This window comes from Anser brachyrhynchus, assembly GCF_964034855.1.
Source record: "Anser brachyrhynchus genome assembly, chromosome: 1".
NCBI classification, from domain to species: Eukaryota; Metazoa; Chordata; class Aves; order Anseriformes; family Anatidae; genus Anser; species Anser brachyrhynchus.
The window spans coordinates 36,636,155-36,656,471 of NC_137694.1; the positions used below are offsets into that span (position 1 = coordinate 36,636,155).

The 20,317-nt window shown below is 43.0% G+C and overlaps 1 protein-coding gene across 4 annotated transcripts in view; it reads left to right on the forward strand.

Moving 5' to 3' along the window:
* TBC1D30 (TBC1 domain family member 30) overlaps positions 1-20,317 on the forward strand; it is a 52,167-nt gene that overhangs the window by 16,370 nt on the left and 15,480 nt on the right. For 2 of the 4 annotated variants that reach the window (XM_080576650.1, XM_080576651.1), the window contains exons 3-8: positions 10,583-10,644; positions 11,025-11,090; positions 14,014-14,139; positions 15,634-15,819; positions 18,303-18,471; positions 19,796-19,964. In XM_080576650.1, coding sequence (XP_080432776.1) covers positions 10,583-10,644; positions 11,025-11,090; positions 14,014-14,139; positions 15,634-15,819; positions 18,303-18,471; positions 19,796-19,964 — 778 coding nt within the window. Of the gene's footprint in view, positions 1-5,134; positions 5,512-10,582; positions 10,645-11,024; positions 11,091-14,013; positions 14,140-15,633; positions 15,820-18,302; positions 18,472-19,795; positions 19,965-20,317 lie in introns of those variants that run through there. The other 2 variants (XM_080576653.1, XM_080576652.1) reach the window with 2 other exon arrangements.

Below are 20,317 nucleotides of genomic sequence, written 5' to 3' on the forward strand. Positions count from 1 at the left end.
GCTCCTCCATATGCTAATATGTTTTCTTTTCTCTTATTTCTTCCTTCTAAAACAGGCAGTCTGTCTTTTGCTGTGCTTGTACAGCACCTACTACAATAATGCTGCAGCCCAGAATTAGAATATATGGGCATTGGAGTGAACAGAAACAGCTTTAATAGAATATCAGGCTTACTCAGTTGTGCAAGTTTGTTTGCCTCTGTAATTGGCATAATAAGGGGAATTAACTTACTCCTGTCCTGTAATCAACTAGTATTATATTTAAAACTCTTTTGTTTCTTACATGGATGGTTCTGAGTTAAAAATCTTTGCCTTGTCCTTTCAGTGCAGCCATGAAACACTGTGTTAAGGTAGAGGTTTCCAAATCACATCTAGCTTGTAACATTTGATTTTTTAATTTTTTTTTCTCCTGAAAATATTTGAGGTGTCCTCGATCTGTGGCATATGCTGTTTACAGAGCATGAGTCGGTTCCTACTTCTCAGGAATTCTTTCAGTTTTCTCTCCTGTTATGCTCTGGGAACAGTCATGTCTTGGAACAAAATAGGCTGCTCTTTGTACCTGGCCCATTGGCACTGGTTGCTGCCATTTGTTTGCTCAGTGTTCCTGCATTATCAGCAAATTTAATTCTTCCACCTCAAACAGTTTTGCCTAGAAGCTGCAGATGCTGCAGAATATGAGCTTTTTAATGGCGTGATTGTGAGAGATGGTTACACAGCGAGGAGAGTTAATAATTTGTGGTGTATAGCATTTGAATGTTAACATATCCATGGCTTTCAATGTGATTGTGTTGCAGGGACAAGCTCACAAAAACCTTACTGCTTTGTGGTTTCCTGAAGGGCTCAGGAAAGTAGGGTCTTGGTACTCCACTGGGTTGTGCATGGGTCTGGGGAGACGCGAGCATGCAGTTTTGTTGTTGGCCTTAGTGAGCCCTGGTACCGTACAGATGTCTTCCTGTGCATCCCCTGTTCATGAATACAGCTACGTCTTTACAAGTGGAGATGGTTAAAGGCAGGTTCAAGGGGGTTACAGCTGTGTCAGTACTTTTGGTACTTTTTTTTAGCAACCTGTGATGCTTTTGAGAGCTTTCACATTCTCACCCACATGATCCTATTGAATAAGCATCTCTTGTGCCACCTTGAGAACAACATATGAATTGAGGGGTTTGCAGCTGACCTTACCTGCACTGATTCACTGCCCGTGAATGTGGTGCCTCCCTAAATGGGAGACTGGTCATCGCAGTTACATCCTGGTGTCCTAGAAGTTTCTAGAAAGTGCTTTCACAACTGGTTTGCAAGTGCCTTCGTTACAGATAGGTGATCTTTCAGGTCTTTTCACTGATGATGGAAAAGTTTGGCATACTTCTTGGGCATACTTAACTGCCAAAAACTTCCTTACTGTGTTGTCTGTTGTTGAAGGGGAAAATAAGTAAGAACGGTGTGTGCAGTCTAAAGGAAGAGGTAGGACTGGGCTAGAATTGGATTAGTTTCTCAGTTCTGCTGCACACTTCCTGAGACTAATCATTTAAGTCTTGGTTTTCCGTTTCTGATAATCATAGATGTTATTTCTTATCCTTGATACAGTTTATATTTGCAGTGAACACCTTGGTAAGCAAGTATGGGCTCTTGCTCTTTTTTCTGTGATGTTTAATAAATGGATTAAAAACTGGCTGGGTAGCCGGGCCCAAAGAGTCGTGGTGAATGGAGTTAAATCCAGTTGGAGGCCGGTTACTAGTGGAGTCCCCCAGGGCTCAGTGCTGGGGCCGGTCCTCTTCAATATCTTTATCGATGACCTGGATGAGGGCGTCCAGTGCACCCTCAGTAAGTTTGCAGACGACACCAAGTTAGGTGCGTGTGCCGATCTGCTCGAGGGAAGGAAGGCTCTGCAGGAGGATCTGGATAGGCTGGAGCGATGGGCTGAGGTCAACTGTATGAGGTTCAACAAGGCCAAGTGCCGGGTCCTGCACCTGGGGCGCAACAACCCCAAGCAGTGCCACAGGCTGGGAGATGAGTGGTTGGAAAGCTGCCTGGCAGAGATGGACCTGGGAGTACTGGTTGATAGTTGGCTGAATATGAGCCAGCAGTGTGCCCAGGTGGCCAAGAAGGCCAACAGCATCCTGGCCTGTATAAGAAGCAGTGTGGCCAGCAGGTCTAGGGAGGTGATTGTCCCCCTGTACTCGGCTCTGGTGAGGCCGCACCTCGAGTACTGTGTTCAGTTTTGGGCCCCTCGCTACAAGAGGGACGTCAAGGTACTCGAGAGAGTCCAGAGAAGGGCAACGAAGCTGGTGAGGGGTCTGGAGAACAAGTCTTACGAGGAGCGGCTGAGAGAGCTGGGGTTGTTCAGCCTGGAGAAGAGGAGGCTCAGGGGCGACCTTATCGCTCTCTGTAGGTACCTTAAAGGAGGCTGTAGCAAGGTGGAAATGGGTCTCTTCTCCCACGTGCCTGGTGACAGGACGAGGGGGAATGGGCTAAAGTTGCGCCAGGGGAGATATTTTACCATTTTTAGTCTTTTGGTTATGTTTAGTCTTCTTTGTGCAGATCATAAGAGAGCCAGTGAAGCGTGTGCTTTCCAGGAGTCCTGGATCTGGGTTGCTGAAGCTCTGTGCACAAAGCTGCGTCCTTTTCTTTAATCACAAGGTTGCTCTGCAGCCCCATTTGTGCTGTTGTTCCTGTCACCACCGCATCTGCTGACGCTGTCTTCCTTTCTTGCTGCACATCTTGAACCTCATTGCAGAGCAGACAGAATAGAAGTGGGCTGGTGAATGGGGAGGTGTAGGGTAAATAGAGTTGTTTTTTCTGTGTCGAAACCTGGTGGTGATCATAGGACCAATCACCAGAAGGCAGGTTGTGACAACTACGCGAGTTATACTTGTCATCGAGGATTTCTTATGAAGTATGCTCAGGCCCTAAAAAGGCACAGTTAGCAGGTGGTGATAAGACTGCAGAGAGATACCAAATGAAGAGGAAAAGTTTTTCAGAAAGTGACTGTGTTGTGTGGGAGGGAAGAAATGAACTGCAGGGGAGAAAAGCAAAGTCTCAGGCTGATAATTATAAAATATCTGGAGGTTAAGTATCTGGGTTGCCCAAAACTCTTCTCTTTTTTTTTTTTTTAAATGTGTTTTCTAATAATTTGCCATCTGTTTTGCCAGTAATTATAGATAAGGACTTGTGAACGTGGCCAGCCTTCTCTGCCTTGGTGGATCAAACTAGATGCATGATGGCTCGTGACATCTTTGGGTTCAAATTGTTGCTTTTTCCTCAGCTTGAAACTGATGATTTGTCTGTGAGCTGCAGTGTCTGCCCTTTGAAATTTTCTTGTTGAAGACTGTTTACAAATTAGTGGTAAATAGGGCAAATTTATACAAGCTGCTGACATGCAGTGTCATGCTTAGATGTGTGCAAGTCCAGGGAGTGGGACAAAGCTTGCCTTTCTGCTGGCAAGTTAGAGGCTTTGGCTGATGGGTGGTTAAAAACTGATGCGATCCACTTTTCTAGAAGCTAGGTTCTTGCTCTTTAGATATGCATATGTATACATAATGGGAGACTTATCCATGTCTCCAAAATCCATTTGTGCTAATGATCCAGTGAGTCATCAAACCCATTAGTATGTTTTGGCTTGTTCATTTTGTGCACTAAAGTGCATTTTTGCATTTTTCTTACAAGAAACGTTGCATTAATTGTCTGGCACGTGGGCAATTGTCCTTAATGGCGTGCTGGTCCTTGCAGGTATCCGTGTCCTCAGTCACGGAGTGATTGTCCTGTTTGTTTCTGGTTTTCAAAGACTGACAGGATGACAAGTAGGAGAAACAGCAGTAATGAGGACACTGAATTCTTTGGTTGTACCAAAGCAGCTGGTTATCCCCATCAGTTAAATATGGATGTCTTTCTTAGAGCTGATTTGTTTAACAATTGAAGGAAGGATATGGCTGTGTTCGGTTTGGTGGGATGACCAAGTCACTGTCTGGATAACAAGAGTGCCTCTTTGGGCAAGTCCTGAAACATTGGCCATGGCTGCTGAGATTTTGGCCAGCGGTGCGTAGTGTTGAGTAACCCAGTCTTGAAATGATCAAAGACTGATGTGGGGCTGTTTGTGTATGGCGCCCAAGGAAGAGGAGAAAAATATTAGATTACACGGTTATTTCTGTAGTTAAATATTTCTGTTACAGTCCCATTGGTACAATCTGTACACCAAGGGAGATTAATTTATTTCAAATTTGATGCTTTAACCACTAAATCATCATCTCCAGCTGGCACTGAAACAAAGTGATTTACATCATCTACATCAGCAGGGAAGTGTCACCTTTGTTAAAAAAAGAACCACCGACACACAGACTTAATTATCTATTCAGAGTGCAAGCTAGCAGCTCCAATGTGGTGGCTTTTCTGCAGAACTGAACCAGATATTTAAAGAGGCATGATCAAAATCACACTTCTATGAAAAATTAACGGTAGCTTCTAAATATAGATATAACTTTTTTTTTTTTGTGTCTTTTATATAATTGGCTTTACTGCTTATCTGTTGCCAGCTTTCTCCTGCCTTTGTACTGCAGCTGATAAACATCTGTTTAATAAAGGAGCGAGGGGCTGTGTCACAGCTACAGCTGTCGGCGGGTGGACTCGGACTTGTGGCAGCTCGCTCTTTGAGCCTGACCGGCGTGACGTGATAAATCCTACTCGCCTTCTGCAGCAGCACCGAGTGGTTTAGCTCATCAGAGCTGTCAGTATTTCAGATATTTTCCTTGATCATTTCCTACCAAGCCCTTTTAAGATGCTGTTAGGTCGAGTGCAGGTGCTTGAGAATGCACCCATAATTTTGTCAGCTAGTTTGGGGTGTTTTTCTTTTTCTTTTTTTTAAGTGTGTTGGTGCACGGCGCCTTGTCACTAGCATTAGGTGAGGCTTGCGGCTCAGATTCCCAGAAATGGCCGTGAATTGGGTGGAGGAGGTCCCCAGCCCGACCGCAGCCCGGGGTCCCCTTGCCGGGTGCTCGCCCCCCGGGCTGCAGTGCTGCTGCTGAGGGCCCCCCCGCCGCCCTTTGTTTCTGCAGCCCAGGTGCTGCTGGAAGAGGAGGAGGAGAAGGAGGAGAGGCTGCCGGTTTTCACGCAGTGATGCTACGATTGGGGGCGGGAGCAACTCCTTTTTTTTTTTTTTTCGCCTCTTTTTCTCCTCTCCTCGTCCTCCCTCTTTCCCTTCAGCACCTCCGCTGGGCTGCCCGCGCCGCACAGAGCCGCTGCCGCCCAGCCCGGCCCGGGGCTCCGGGCCCTCGCCATGCCCCCAGCCCTCCGCTCGGGGCTGAGGGAGCCGTGAGCGGTGCCCAGCGAAGCCCCGGCGAGGAGCAGCCCAGCCGGGCCGGGCACCCATGCGGCAGGACCGGCTGACGGGCTCGCTGCGGCGCGGCGGGCGATGCCTCAAGCGGCAGAGCTCGGGCGGCGGCGTGGGCACCATCCTCAGCAACGTCCTCAAGAAGCGCAGCTGCATCTCCCGCACGGCGCCGCGCCTGCTCTGCACCTTAGAGCCAGGTACCGCGACCCTAATCCCCGTAAGCCGCTTGGCCTGGCTCGGCTCGGCTCGGCGGTGCGGGCGGCAGGGCCGGGAGCAGGCGGCCGGGCGGCGATGGGCGCCCCGGGTAGGCGCGGCGCGGTGCGGGGAGGCGGCCGGCGGCAAATGGCCGCCCCCGGGCCTGCGCGGGGCGCCGCTGGCTGAGGCCGGCGGGCAGCGGGCGGAGCGGCCTCGGGACCCGCCCGGCTCCGCTCCCCGTCCCGCAGCGGCCGGTTCTGCCCTCCAGCTGCCCCCTTGTCGCTCCTCGGCCCGCCGCTGTGCCGCTGGGCTGGTCCCCGCCTCATGGCGGAGCCCCCTCCTGCCTGCCGCCCAGCCTTTGTCTGCGGTGCGGGGCTGACGGGCTCGCCTCAGCGCCACGGGCTTGTGAGGGGCAGGAGCCCTGCCAGCGGCTGCCGTGTCCCGGGGAGATGGGCTTTGGGCTCAAAGGGGGATCCTTTTCGGCTCGGGGGATCCTTGCTGGGTGGTGGTTGCTTCCGTCACAGTGTTGAATCCTTTGGTTTTTATTGGAAATCCGGGTTTATAATGTCAGAGCTGCCGCTCGGAGCTAAAGTGTTGTCAGGTCTTGTCTAATCCTAGGCGTACTGGAAATACGTGAGCTCGAGGTCTTAAAAACTAACCTAGAGCAGTGCATGGAGGTACATACGGTTCATTTCCCATTGTACTAGCACTCGTGTCCAAGATGGCTTTTGGAATTGTGTTGTGCTGACTGCTTCTGTGCTCGAGATTCATTTGGGATGCTATTATTGTCTCAGGTTTATTCTGGTGTAGGTTTATAGCACTGCTGTTACTGAAAGGATTTCCTGACTTCTGATTCTCACAGACCCCTGTAGTAGTCTTCCCGTATTCCAGGTAATGATATCTGGGTAACGATGTTCTTAAATGCTCCTGTGAAGACTAGGATAGACAATGAGAGGCACAACCACGAATGCCATAGTCCTAAAGCTAGGAAATCCCCCTGGGCTGGGCTTTCCACATTGTTCAGTGTAAGTTAATAGGGATGACATCATTCGGGATACATGCTTTCACAGTGCTGGAGAGAGGGAACCTAATGAGCCCTTAAAAAAAATATAAGCTTAATGAAATTTTCTTCAGGTTTTCTTAGTATCTGTGTCAGCGTATGTTTGCAGTGAGTTTTTGTGGACTGCAGATTTTGGATGTGTTTTGATATATCCGAGTGTGCTCTGGTGGCAGCTTTGGCTGCTATTTCTGATTTTGCAGGTGAAAATGTATATTTAGAGAAAAATTACAGGGTGAGACTAGGAGTCTTTCTGGTTCTAAAACAAGCAGCAATAAGGTAGTAGTTCATGTTGCCATTTTTGTCCCCAGGTTTGGACTCCCACTGCACAGGAAGCAGCTCTAGGCCCTTTTCCTTGTTTGTTTTCAATAAAATATTTATTGGTTTTCCATGGGAGACATTTCAACGGCTGCTTTTAAGTACCAAGAACCTGCAGCGATGTGCTTTGTAAGTTGGAAACTGTGGCTCGTATACGTGCATCAGAACAGATCATCTCCCTATGACTTTCCTGTTTTAGTATTTCTGAAAAAAATATCTGAGACTTCAGCCCCATCCTTTTGTTTATCATAGCTGAGGATCAGGGACTTGATTCTTCATCCAGGTGCTTGGCTGGATGGTTTTCTCTGCTTTGGTGGCTTATTATGTGGTTATGTGCCCTGTTTTGGTCACGCAGTGGATGTCTGTTAGGGTTTGGGAATCCTAGGGGTGTAATGTTCCTTCTTTTAGCCCTTTGTTGTCAGGCTTCATGGTGCGTTTTTCATGGGAAAGCTAACGGGTCTGGATTTTGTTGTGTTTTGTGTGTGTTGGTTGTGTTTTTTGTTTTGTTATTTTTTAATTTCTCTCCAAATAGCTTTTCTGCAGTTGTTTCTGGTGACCTGGCTGCAAGGGCATTGAACAGGCCATATTTTGCCATCCTCCTACCCTTCAGAAATACGATCGGTGCCAAACAACTGTACCTTTGTGTATGCTTGTGTCTGTGGAGCTAGTTAATTGGTTTGTGTTCCTGCCTACATGGGTTAATATTTTTTTTAGGTGTGAAGCGTCAATTGAAAGTGTCTGACCTGGAGGTTATACGTAATATGTCAGATGACACTGTGGACTGTCTGGCTTGGTGGAAAAGGGCTGAGTGGTACTGACAGTGCTTACAGTCCATGAGAGTAGGAACTATTGCAGCATGTATGGTACGTTTCTGCCATGCGGAGGAGCTGGAAAGAAAAGTTCCTGCAAAGCCCCAAGGGGTCAGGAGTCTTCTCTGCAAAGAGTGCCTGCTTATGTAGTGGAGAGGAATATGGGACAGAGGTGGGGGGTGGACAAAAAGTGTAAATCCAGTGAAAATGGGTGCAGAGGGTCCGTGGCAGGGTTGGATGGGTGTGGGGTGCTGAGTGGGGGAGAAGGTGTTGGGGAATCCAGTTTTGTGGGGAGAGGGCAACTGAAAGCAGAGATAACGGGATTCACTGGTAAGATGTAGCACATGAGGGAATTTAGGAGAGAAAAGACTGGATGGAGGAGGAGGAGGCCTGGCTCATCACCAGCCTTTCCCCAGATTAAGAGTGGACGGAATGAAAAGGATGATGGGACTGACTGCAAAAGAAGTACATGAAGGGTGGGGAATGTGTTAGGAGAGGGGGAATGATGGGGGTAGGAGGGTTTGGGAAACCAGGAGAGCTTGGAATAGGGATAGCCATTCATTTCCTTGGGGAAGCTCTGAAGTCCAGGGACAAATCCAGTGAAGAGTGCAGAAATTGCACATGTAGAGATGTCTCTTGTGTCAGAAACAAGTAACAGGCAGTGGGCTTTGATTTTGGGAATATTTCTGACTAGCTACTGGGAACAAATAAGGGGCCACAGACTCCATGGCTTTGTGGAGTTACGTGGTTATAGTGCATGGCCTGACCAAGAGGTTTCTCATCATACGGCAGAGACCTAGCCGCGTGGACTAGTGTTACCACATGATGTTAGCCTTATTTCTAGTAATTTTCACATCTGTCTTAATTGTCAGCAATGATATGATAAACTTACATGGATGGAAATACAAGGGTCTCATCTCAGTCTGATTTAATCAAGAGAAAGACAGCTTATCTGGTGAGCTCCCTTGCCGTGATGTTAAGTAAATGATAGACACGTTCCACCTTACTGGGAGGTTGTATCTGACCGTGCTTGACCTTTTGCAGATCGGGCTGTCTGCTTGCATCTTCCTTAAAAAGTTGGCAAGACAAAGAGAGTTGTTGTTGCTGAGATCTTTAGATGTCTTAGAAAACTGTGAAGTGATTAATATTTGGCTGTTGAGTTGGAAATAAGTACGTGATTAACGTGGAAGACTCTTGCTCCTTTGCTACCAAGCAGTGTCAGGTAATTGTTACCTTAACGAAAGGAGTTCCTGGTCATGACACTGGTTTGTATGTACTGGAGATTTCTGGTACTTACACTTACACTGAATTGCGTGGGAACGAGAGTCACTTTTTCACATTTACAGCAAGCGTGATATGATTGCGTCTTAGTAGGTTACCGGCATTGTTACACTGTTCTGAATTATTATGAAGAGATTTATATATCAGGTGTCCCTGCTGAGTGCCGTGGACTTATGGGGTAGAATACTAATAAGCAGTTACTTCCAGGAATTACTGTTAACACTCGAATATTTTTCAAGACATTTCTATTATGGTTTGAAGCTTTTATTTTTCTAAATCTGTCAAGCGTGTCTTCTAAATCTGAAGCAGGGAAATGACAGCACCCATCCCCAAGTCTCAATGATGCAACTAAAACTCTGAAATTCTAAACAATACTTATTTTTGTGTGAATTTTCTTTCTTTTTCCTTCCCCATGCCAAAACAAAAGCAGCCTTGAAGGAGAAAGCTTCGTCTTTGTATTTATCAGGCAGTGAGGTTTCTACGTTACTTATTGCCACTTTTTAAATTACAGTATACAAATCCTGAAAGACATTTCATATTCCAGAACTAGCAAATGCCACTACAGTTTGGGTTTTCACAGACTCCCAGGCTTCAAAGTACTGAGTATTACTGGTGGGTTGATTAGCGTGGATTTTATATACTTAAATCTTGCAGGATTAAAGTATTGTTGCGTGGTGTCGTGTGGGGTTTTTGTTTGCTTTTTAATATGACTGTTTAAATATATATGCAAAAATGGTTAGGGTTGATATTCTAGGAAGACCGTAAGTTATGCATGACATAAATATGGAGCAATACACGATACTGAGTTACGGAGGGAAAATACAGACAGGCTTTATTCTTTATGCCAGAAGCTGGGGGAACAGCGGGACGCGCTGTTCAGAACCGGAGCGCTGGACAGCGGCAGCCGAAGGACCAGGGGGTTGTGGAGGCAAAATGGGTGCTGTTAAGCAGCCTGACAAGTGTTGCTGTTCTTTGTGCTGTGGCTTACCAGATGCCCTAGTCAGCATCCAGCGTGGGCCTTGAGATCCTCGTAGTCACGTATTTTAAAGCGTATCCGCTAATTTTCTATATAAAAACTAACGTAATCTGCTCTTACAGCCAAAAAATAAAGTAGGTTAAATATTTGACATCCTGAGCAATACAATAGTTTTAACACCCCAAAGTCAGAAATTAATATCAAGTGTTTTAAGGTCCAGAAGTTGACGTAGATGGAAAGCACCTCTTTGTATATCTTTTTCAGTGGTAGTTTACAGTATATCTTTTTGTATATCATTTCATATGGTAGTTTGTAGTGTCCTAATATGATTTTCACAACAGTGAAATACCAGATTTTTTATTTTATTTTTTTTAGTTAAGTGAATTGTGCTGAACTACAGCATTAATTTGAACAGGGCACAACTGCATTTTAAAAATGTTTTGTCCGTGTACTTTTTAAAACATGCCTAGAATCCACTGTGAAAACAAGAATTAGCAGAAACAGGTGAAAATGTAATTATTCAAACACATCTAGTTGAAATCTCATGTTCTTATTTCAACTAGATTTTTTTTTTTCTCCTTCTGAACTAAATGAAAATAATGATCACGATTATTTTTCCTTTTTGTTTCTAGGGGTTGATACGAAATTGAAATTCACTCTTGAGCCATCTTTAGGTCAAAATGGTTTTCAGCAGGTAATTTGATTCATTTTTCTCTGTGCTTATGAAGGACTGGGCTCTCTTCAGTTGAGATACTTACCCTAGTTCAAAAAAGCATCTGTCGTCATGTCAGCATGTTATTCGCTATTGCATGAAGAGCTGTTCTGTTAGTATTTGGAAAACACAATAGGTTTTAATTGTTTTCTTGGTTATCTCCTACATCTTTGTATTCTAGAATATTATTGTTTTCTTAGATCATTAAGTAATTAATCTATATTTTCCCTGTAAGTGGATTAAGCAATTAAACTTCGAAATGCGTACAGAAATGAATGTGCATGTTCTCAGTGTATAGATGTTGCCACGTTTTTGCATTAAGCTAACAGTGGACTTTTACCCTTTTGGATGTTTTTGCTTAGTGGCACGATGCACTCAAAGCAGTGGCCAGACTGCCAACAGGCATCCCAAAAGAATGGCGCAGAAAGGTAGGTAGACCTGTACACGATGCAGGACACATCACCTGTGGTCTCGCATGAGAGAGAGATGAACGACATCAATCTCATCAGTGTTTTTCAACCATTTATTTATTGGGAAATTTTAAGTGTAAGTTGTGCTGGGATTTTTCCTACTTTCCATTCTTCAGTGATAACCTCATTTAGCAGCTGGAGGGGCTGAGACAGGTAAACACAGCATTTACACCCTATTTAAAGGTTCTTTTTGATCGAGGCTTAGGTCACTTATTCCAGTGCCATCGGTATTGTTTCAGTCTGTCAGTCCCAAAGAACTGCGCTGGCAAAGCTGCACCAGCAGCTGCAGGTCAACTAAAAGGAGAGGTGAAGTTGCCAGATGCTGGTGCTGGCAAGAACGTTGATAGAAACATTTGACAGGGTAAAGGCAGGTCCCCTAAATGGGAGGGTTCAGAGTCAGCAGTGATGTGGGACGGCAGAGTACACCATCACTGGGAAATTGCACTTGGTTAGTATTGTAGGAAAGCGTCCAGTGGGATTATGCTAAATTTGCCTTACTGCTTTCTTTAGCAACATTTGAAGTTCCCTAGCCTAAAAAACAAGCCTTGTATGTATTCATCTTTCTTAACAACTGAGGCACATGATCTCAGCTTTAATAATTTAGTTCTACTAAAACAAATATTTTTAAAGCTTTATAAAATATACATGGTTCCATATATTTTTGATGTATCAGGTAATTTTCTTCCCTGTTTTCTTCTTGCTATATTTCCAAACTGAAATATTCCTCTTTACCAAATGGGGAAGGAAAGGTAAGACATAAGTGCCATTGCTTTCCTCACACCACTACCATTTTATTTTTGATCTACAGCTCCAGTGAATTATTATATCGATTTGGTAGCCTTTTTCTTTCCTGAGAAGTTCTTTTATCCTTCTTCAGTAAGTCTCTCAGAACTGCTGTTTCAGCTTTTCTGTGGTGCACGAGTGGCGGAGGTCACAAAGCCACTGAATTGCTGAGGTAGGAAGGGCTGTCTGGAGGCCTTCTGCTCCAACCACCTCCTCAAGAAGGGTTACCTGGAGCAGATTGTCCAGGACCGTGTCCAGATGGCTTTTGGATAGCTCCACAGATGGAGACTTTGCAGCCTCTCTGGGCAACCTGTGCCAGTGGACAGTCAACCTGAACTGCAAAGGAAGGCTTTCTGATGTTCAGGTGTAACCTCCTGTGGTCCAGTTTGTGCCCAATGCCTTTTGTCCTCTCACTGGGCACCACAAAGAGACTGGCTCCATCCTCTCTGCACCTTACCCTCAGGTATTTCTATACATCATGAGATTCCCCCTGAGCCTTTTCTTCTCTAGGCTGAACAGTTCCAGCTCTCTCAGCCTTTCCTCATAGGGAGAGATGCTTGTCTGGCCCTTCATGGGACTCCCTCCAGTGTGTCCACATGTCCCTCTTGTACTGGGGAGTCCAGAACTGGACACGTTCCTACAGGTAACTCACTGCAGTAACCTCACCAGTGCTGAACAGAAGGGAAGGATCGCCTCCCGTAGCCCATTTCTCCAGCCTGTCCAGGTCCCTGTGAATGGCAGCACAGCCCTCTGGGGTATCAGCCACTCCTCCCAGAGTTGTGTCACCTGCAGACCTGCTGGGGGTGCGCTCTGCCCCATCAGGTCTCTGTCTTCCTTCTTATACTGCCCATCTCTGTCATTGCTCCACATGGTCCCATGGTCCTAACCAAAGAATCAGCGTTACATAAAGGGATGTGATCTTTTCACTGCTATTCCTTGGCTTTCTGATAACTTTAAGATTGATACCAAAACAAAGGAAGCATTTCATGGTTTGGCAGCATGCTGATTGCTTGCTCTGCTGGCCGCAGAAGGGGCAGGGTGACATCTGTGTTACTGCTGTGGCACATGACATCTGGTGTCCAGAGCTGGCAGAGGCAAGGGACATCACCAGGATGATAGCAGTGCCAAATGTTGCTGGGAGGCAGAGAGCAGCATCATTCCTCTGCATGGGTGGCTTTCCAAAAGTGGGATGGCAGGTTTAAATGCAGAAAAACTCAAATTCTGTGAATTGCCTATAAATTCCTTCACCATGCGATTACCTAAGTGTTTATATTTGTGGGAAGTGTCTGAATTGCTTTTCTCACTTGGGGGACTTAACAGCTGGTATAAAACTTGACCCATTTGCTTTTATGTTTTCTTTCAGTATCCTGAAGACAAGAATCCTTCATTGTTAGTTGCTGCCATTGTATGTTGTCATGGTCCATCCGTAGTCTTCAATACACATTCATAAATCTGTTTTGGTAATTACTAGGCTTTAAAAATAGGCAACGTGTCTGTTTTCAGAACTCTGTGTTGTGCCAATAATTTAGGAAGTCCTTTTGGAGAATGAACTTACTCTGATTCAAGTAGTAGTTTTTCAGATCGTCCCCAAATGCTTCATAGTCAATGCTGCTTTTCTGCAAAGTTGATCAGATGAGACCACCTCTGCAGGAGAGAAGCACTACTAGATTTCTCTCGTGGTGTTTTCAGGAAATGAATCCATGGTGGAGTTTGAGGAAAGCCTGCAACTGTTTTATTTTTTTTATAAAACACCTTGCTGGTTACAAGGTTAGAAGGGCTGATCCGGCCAGGAGGGCCCTTGCAGTAGGTGGGCTTCTGTTTTGGAGAGTCCCTGTGAATTCAGTTTCTGACAATGGGCTTACACCTTTGTAAGCACTTCACAGGTTTGGATGCTTAATGCTGTTTCCTTCCTTTCTGCTTTAGGGAGTAAGGGATTACTTTAATCATGCAAAAGTTATTTTAAATATAGTTCTCTTCTGCATACTTCAAGTCTAACAGCAGATCATCGATGGCTGAAGTTGGTGAGGTTCATCTCACGATGTTTATAAAAACTGCTCATATTTTATCTGAGAAATAATGCATTCTGTTGACTTCCCAGGTTTGGCTGACCCTAGCTGATCAGTACTTGCACAGTATAGCCATTGACTGGGATAAAACAATGCGTTTCACCTTCAATGAAAGAAGTAATCCTGATGATGATTCAATGGGCATCCAGATAGTGAAGGTAGTCAACTTATTTTACTTCAACTTTTTAATGAAAAGTGAAGACTTTTTTTTAGAGTTTGGATTTATTTTGTTGTCTGTAACAGCTTTGGGAAAAACTGCACCTTAATTCCCTTTTGGCTCAGTAACAGAAAAAAAAATGCTATTACTGAACTTTTTTTTCTCCAGTTATATATATATAAAAGAAATACTGGAGTAATGGAGACAGTTATATGGTTTTGTCCTCATCTCTGTAAATAAAGCCAAATATTTTCTGGGGTTAAACAGTGTTATGTTTTATAATAAAGCAATTGAACATCTTTTCAGTTATTTTACAGTGGTGAAACACCTTTTGTATATATTTCTCAGCTGGTTGGCACTATATTTAAAGCAGAGAGTAGTTTTGGGGAAGGGCTTAACAGATGTATGTTTCTGTGGTGACTTAGATGTTAGTCTATTTACCTAGGAGAGATTGCTTATGTTCTATAGCCACCGTAATTACTGTACACGGAGCAAAGTACCTTATGTTCCTGATTATTACAATAGTTGTCTGTACTTGGTAATTCAAGGTTACAGATATTACTCATGAAAAACTGTAGTGTGCTTTGCCTTTTACAAATCATTTAAATTAAATTCTCAAGGACACTGTTCTTGTTTGTTTGTTTTTGTGTTTTGAAAACTTAGCTTCCTGGCAGTTCTTTTATAGTTTGATTTAAAACAAACAAACAGTTCCTCTTGTTTTATTTGGTCATTTAAAAAAATTGATTTTGTCTGTATTCATTTCCTTGTCTGTATTCCTTTCCTCGCACAAATTACCGCTTCACAAATTCAATGATATGTCAAGAACATCCCAGTCAAGAACTCTAATGGTTTCTGAAACAAAGGTCTTGAAGGGGAAGTCCTTGACAGATGCTTGCTAGAAATTTTGTATCTAGCTTCAGACCTTTAAATTGCTGCTGGCAATGTCAGTTTCACACAAGCATCTGTTCTAATCCTTTGCTCCATGTTGCGCAATAATAGGAGGTCATGATATTCTGCTGAGCCAACTCATGGTGTAATGGCTGTCCCATGCAACGAAAGCGATTCAGAAATAGAAAAATGTGGTATTTTTCCCTTAGGCTTCTGTTTAAGATACACAAAATGCATTTTTCTGAAGTCTTGCTTTTGGCAGTCTTTAAAATTGAGAGAAATCGCTATTCTGTGAAGGGAAATTTTAAAAAGAATTATGCAACTTTTATATTTTGCGTATTTGAAATTTAGATGTCTTCTAACATCTAATATCTTCTGTGACAACTTTATATGAACATCTTCTGCATAACTTGTTAACTTAAGACCTTGCTCAACCTATTTCTCTTCAGTAAGTTAAAGGTTTACAGATTAAAAAACTCTCATCATCTTCAGGAGTATGTATCAGGAGGGTGGAGGCGGAAGGAACACTTGGACAGGCAGGAGAACTAAAAGGGGAAGGAAAATTCACACTTCTGTGTATGCTTTTCTCCTTTTTTCTTCTTTAAAGGACCTTCACCGGACTGGTTGCAGTTCCTATTGTGGCCAGGAGGCAGAGCAAGATCGAGTGGTATTAAAACGAGTTTTGCTGGCTTATGCCAGGTGGAATAAATCTGTTGGCTATTGTCAAGGTTTTAACATACTAGCTGCACTCATTCTGGAAGTAATGGAGGGCAACGAAGGAGATGCCTTGAAAGTGAGTAGAATCTTTTGTTGCAGTGTTGAAGAATGTGTTTGCTTAGTGAACGTCAGAATAAATAAATGTGCAAATGCTGTAGACAGCCAAAAAGAGGAAGACTCGGAGGACTCAGTTTATTTGTATTTGTGAATTGTTTGTTATCCTTACTGAGCTGAAGGTGGACAGTTTGAATGTTATCCTTGCTAAAAATTTTCAAACAAACAAATGAGGGTTTGGCCGTAACAAAATGAAAGAGAACGTTGCTACTGACTTTAGAAGATTTTAACCCATAATCCCAAATCTGCTTCCAAACCGTGTATGTGGCTAACGCCTCCAGTTTCCATTATCAACCCCATACATAGCAGTTAAAAATCAACTGTATTTTAAAACAAATTGTAGGAAGACACAAAATAAATACTTAAAATGAAAATGAATAGATTTGAAGCTACTGTCAGGGCTGTGTTAGCCAGTGTTTTATTACACGTTTATTATACCTGTTATAGTGTTTTATTTTTTAGACCTTTTCTATTCTAATTAAGAGAAGGCTTCATGAGGCTCATAAGTCATAAAAATGAAAATCCAGCTCACCGCAGTCATATGCAAATTTAATTGAGTAAACTTGCTCATATGTGTCAGGGTCAAGATAGTAAAAGATTACTGTGACTCTTGAGATACTGAGCCATTTGTTTTGCCTTTGACAAAAATGTGGTAAATACTTATGTCTGCTCAGAGCTCTAAAATATAAAGCTTTTGGTAACAGAGTCCAGCTAGTTGGCATTTGATGCTTCATTCCAGAGAGCAGCCTATAATATTAAGAAGATAATATATTTACTTTGTCAGGCAGTAAGTTTTCCTCTGAATAGTTTGTGCTGAAAATGTATTCAATACTTTCAACTATTATTTTTGTGTGATTTTATGCTGTCCAGAAGCTTCTAGGACACCTTATGATAGTATAGGGAGTACGATTCTCCAAAGATTTTATGAAGCCCAAATTGATTATTGGGAATTCTGTGTTATTTTTGAGTTGTATTTAATCATGAGTGGCATCAGGCTCCTTGTGCTAAGGAGGCAATGGCATAGCACCAGACTGCCCTGGAGAGGTAAATCACTGAAAACTGTTAGCACCACAATATGGGTCTTATCTGGCAAAAATGAGAATGGAAAACAAAGTTATTTTTTCTCCAGTTTCAGTGCGTGGGCTTTGCAGGAATGGAATTTCCTCAGAAGGAGGAGATGGGGGGGGGGGGGGGTGCAGCTTTTGTCACTTTTAATTGTGGGACAAGCTAAAGACGAAAGATACCTGTTCTCAAGGAGGCATGAGAGAGAAAGAGGCTCTGAGGGGATTTGGGAGTTAACAAGGGCTGAGAACCTTCTAGTGCCAAGGTGGGGAGGCACATGCAGGTGTTGGTAGCTGCTCTCTGTTCTGTAAAATATGGAACAGAAGCATTTTATTGCCTGAGAAATCTTGTAGACAAGGATAAGTGGCAGCATGCAGTCACAGGCAGCTGGGAGAAAGCAAGGAACAAGTATGACTGTGTAAGGCAGTACCCTCAGAAGTTCAGTATCTGACATCGTTTTTTTGACATCTTAAAAGAGGGATTGAAAGGAGGATTTTCTTCTCTGTATGGAGGTACCAAGTACCTCTCAAGCATTAGATGCTATGTGAAACGGAGGATAAAGGTGCTTGTTTGAAATTGAAATCACTTGAAAAAACAAGTGAGTAATGGAGGGTTGAAGCAGACATTGTGAATAGAGATTGCCAAAGATCCTGAAGTGAAGGCCACTGTCTTCTGTTGGGCTGATGAAATAAATTGCCTTCCGTATATTTGTTTCATTTGTTCATTCTCAAAAGTTTGGCAGTATCCAGTTAAAGCATTATTACCCATGCAGTTGAGCTGTCTTACTTGAAACAGATGTCTGCTTCAACTGTCTCATGCTGCTTAATTTAGCACCTTTTAAAGTGACAAGATGAAGTGCAGCACACAGTGACACATCACAGTAAAATGTGGGAGGAATGTTTTTAAAGAACAGTACCTTGCATTTTGGGGAGGAAAAAAGATTATTTGGACGATAAGTCTTCTAGTTGTGGCAGTTAACAACCAGACAAGGGGTAATGGAACTTTACAACAATTTGGAGAATCTCATAAACACCTATGGCATCAGAAGTGCAAGAAGTTGCCTTTGATTCAAGTAGTGCTTCCAATTTACTCATAGCTTACTGTGAAATTGATGCCAGCTATTCATGGTTCATAAAATCTGACCAGCTTCAAGAGGCTGTCTTAGCCTTTGCACCTTGATTGCTTGTAGTTACCTGGAGTACCTGCGGGTACTTAAAATGATGATTTCTTCCCATATATACAGAGATGCCAGAGGCATGTGTTGCCACTGGCTCCAAGCTGTAATTTAGAGAATTCTGGAATTCTGTATATTTTTTCTTCCGTTATTCCTAGAAAATAACTGTCTCTGTAAGTCCTGCATGATTGTATTTCATTTTCTCACAGATCATGATTTACCTAATTGATAAGGTGCTTCCTGATAGCTATTTTGTCAACAATCTCCGTGCTCTCTCTGTGGATATGGCTGTTTTCCGAGATCTTTTAAGAATGAAACTTCCTGAACTGTCCCAGCACTTAGACACCCTGCAGAGAGCTGCCAACAGAGAAAGTGGAGGTACACTCAACAGAAAATGCTGTTAAATTCCTTCTTGTTATTGTGTCACCTGAGCACAGGTCTAAAAAACAGTGTTCTAAGTATTTACCTGAATATATTGTTCAGAATATGTATTTATATATTAGGTTGTTCGAAGTGAAAGATGACCATTTCCATTATTGATATGCTTAATATATATATTGGTGTCTCAGGAAAAATAAATACCAAAATCATTTGGTCCCACAGTTAACTGCAAACATGATGATGTTGACAAGGTCATAAAATGAATGGAGTGGCAACACTAATGTACAGCATAGTACAAAAGCTACCTTGGAAAGGTTTCTTGCTCAAGATATCTGTCTAACCACATATTGCTTGTAGTTGCTTGAACTTAGTTGTTCTGAGAAGAATTACGATTTGAGAGCAGATGGCATTTGGTTAGTATTACTTCACCTGTGAATTTTTCTTGTATAGCATTCTCTCTAGACTTAAATAATAATAATAATAATAAAAACCACACAGCTGTTTCATTTGGGATTGTGTTGTCTTCTCCCCCCTGCCCCCAAGTCTGGAATCTAAGCGAGTTCCATCTTGGAACACGGTCGTACATCTTTTTGATGTAAATAAAATCATGACTGTGCCCAGACTGTACAAAAACAAAGAAAGGGTATCAAGTAAGCGTTTGCTGTTTGAAAGTGTATTTGTAGACAACAGCCTCTCTGGGTCATGGCCTTCACTGCATCAATTGATACTAGGATGCATGAAGTTTTCTCTAAGAATAACAAGAACATAAAACTACAGGTTTTCAGGCCGAAATGCTAAATCTTGTATGAAACTGTTAACAAGCCAAAAGGAAAACTGAATATGGTAACAGCTGCTTCTGCTAAGCTGTCAGTGCATCAGGACTTTAGTACAACAGAAAAGACAGAATTCAATGAGAGTCACCTTCATGCAGCTGAAGACTTCTTAAGCCTTTAGTTTCTGTAGAAATATAACTACTTTTTTTTTAATAAGAACTTCTAGCTCCTGTCACTTTGGTGGGGGACAGACATTTTTTCTGATACTAAAAAAAAAAAGCACAGATGTTTAATGGTGTTTTCAGAAGTTTATTCAAGCACCATTGTTGCTTAGAGCTTTTGGCAGTGCAGCAGAATGAAGGAAGACTAAGTATGTCATTTCTCATTGTTCTTCTCAGCTTCTCTTCAGACAGCTGCAAGCGAAGAAAGTTTTGAGCATTAACAGAAGTTACTAGAATGACTGGTGGATTTCTCTATGCATTTCATACTCCTTGTAAAGTAACTATAAATTGCAAAATTACTTTAAGCATTTATATTTTTTATTTCAGGAGGCTATGAACCCCCACTTACAAATGTCTTCACAATGCAGTGGTTTCTGACTCTCTTTGCCACGTGCCTGCCTAACCACACAGTTCTGAAGATCTGGGATTCAGTATTCTTTGAAGGCTCTGAAATTATTCTGAGAGTCGCTTTGGCTATCTGGGCAAAGTTAGGAGAGTAAGTGGTCATTTTAATCTGCTTTTTCTTTCTGTTTGAGCAATGTAAGTAATTTATATGTTGTTCTGAAGAGCATGTTCTTGGATCTAAGCAAGATGCGACCTTTCAGGAGAATGTGCTGCTTTTTTGAAGCAGAAACAATGTGTCTTTGTCTTCCCCCAAAAAATGTGTGCTGGAGAATATCATCGTGATGCCAGAAGAATGGGCATGATGATGAATCAATCCTTCTTGTCTCTTGTTATTTGCATTGTCTGTATATAATGTCTTTATGGTATGCTAAAATATTGGTTGGACTTTCCAGAACATAAACCTCTGAGGGAGTTAGTAAGTACTTGGGGGTGGGTGGGTGGTGC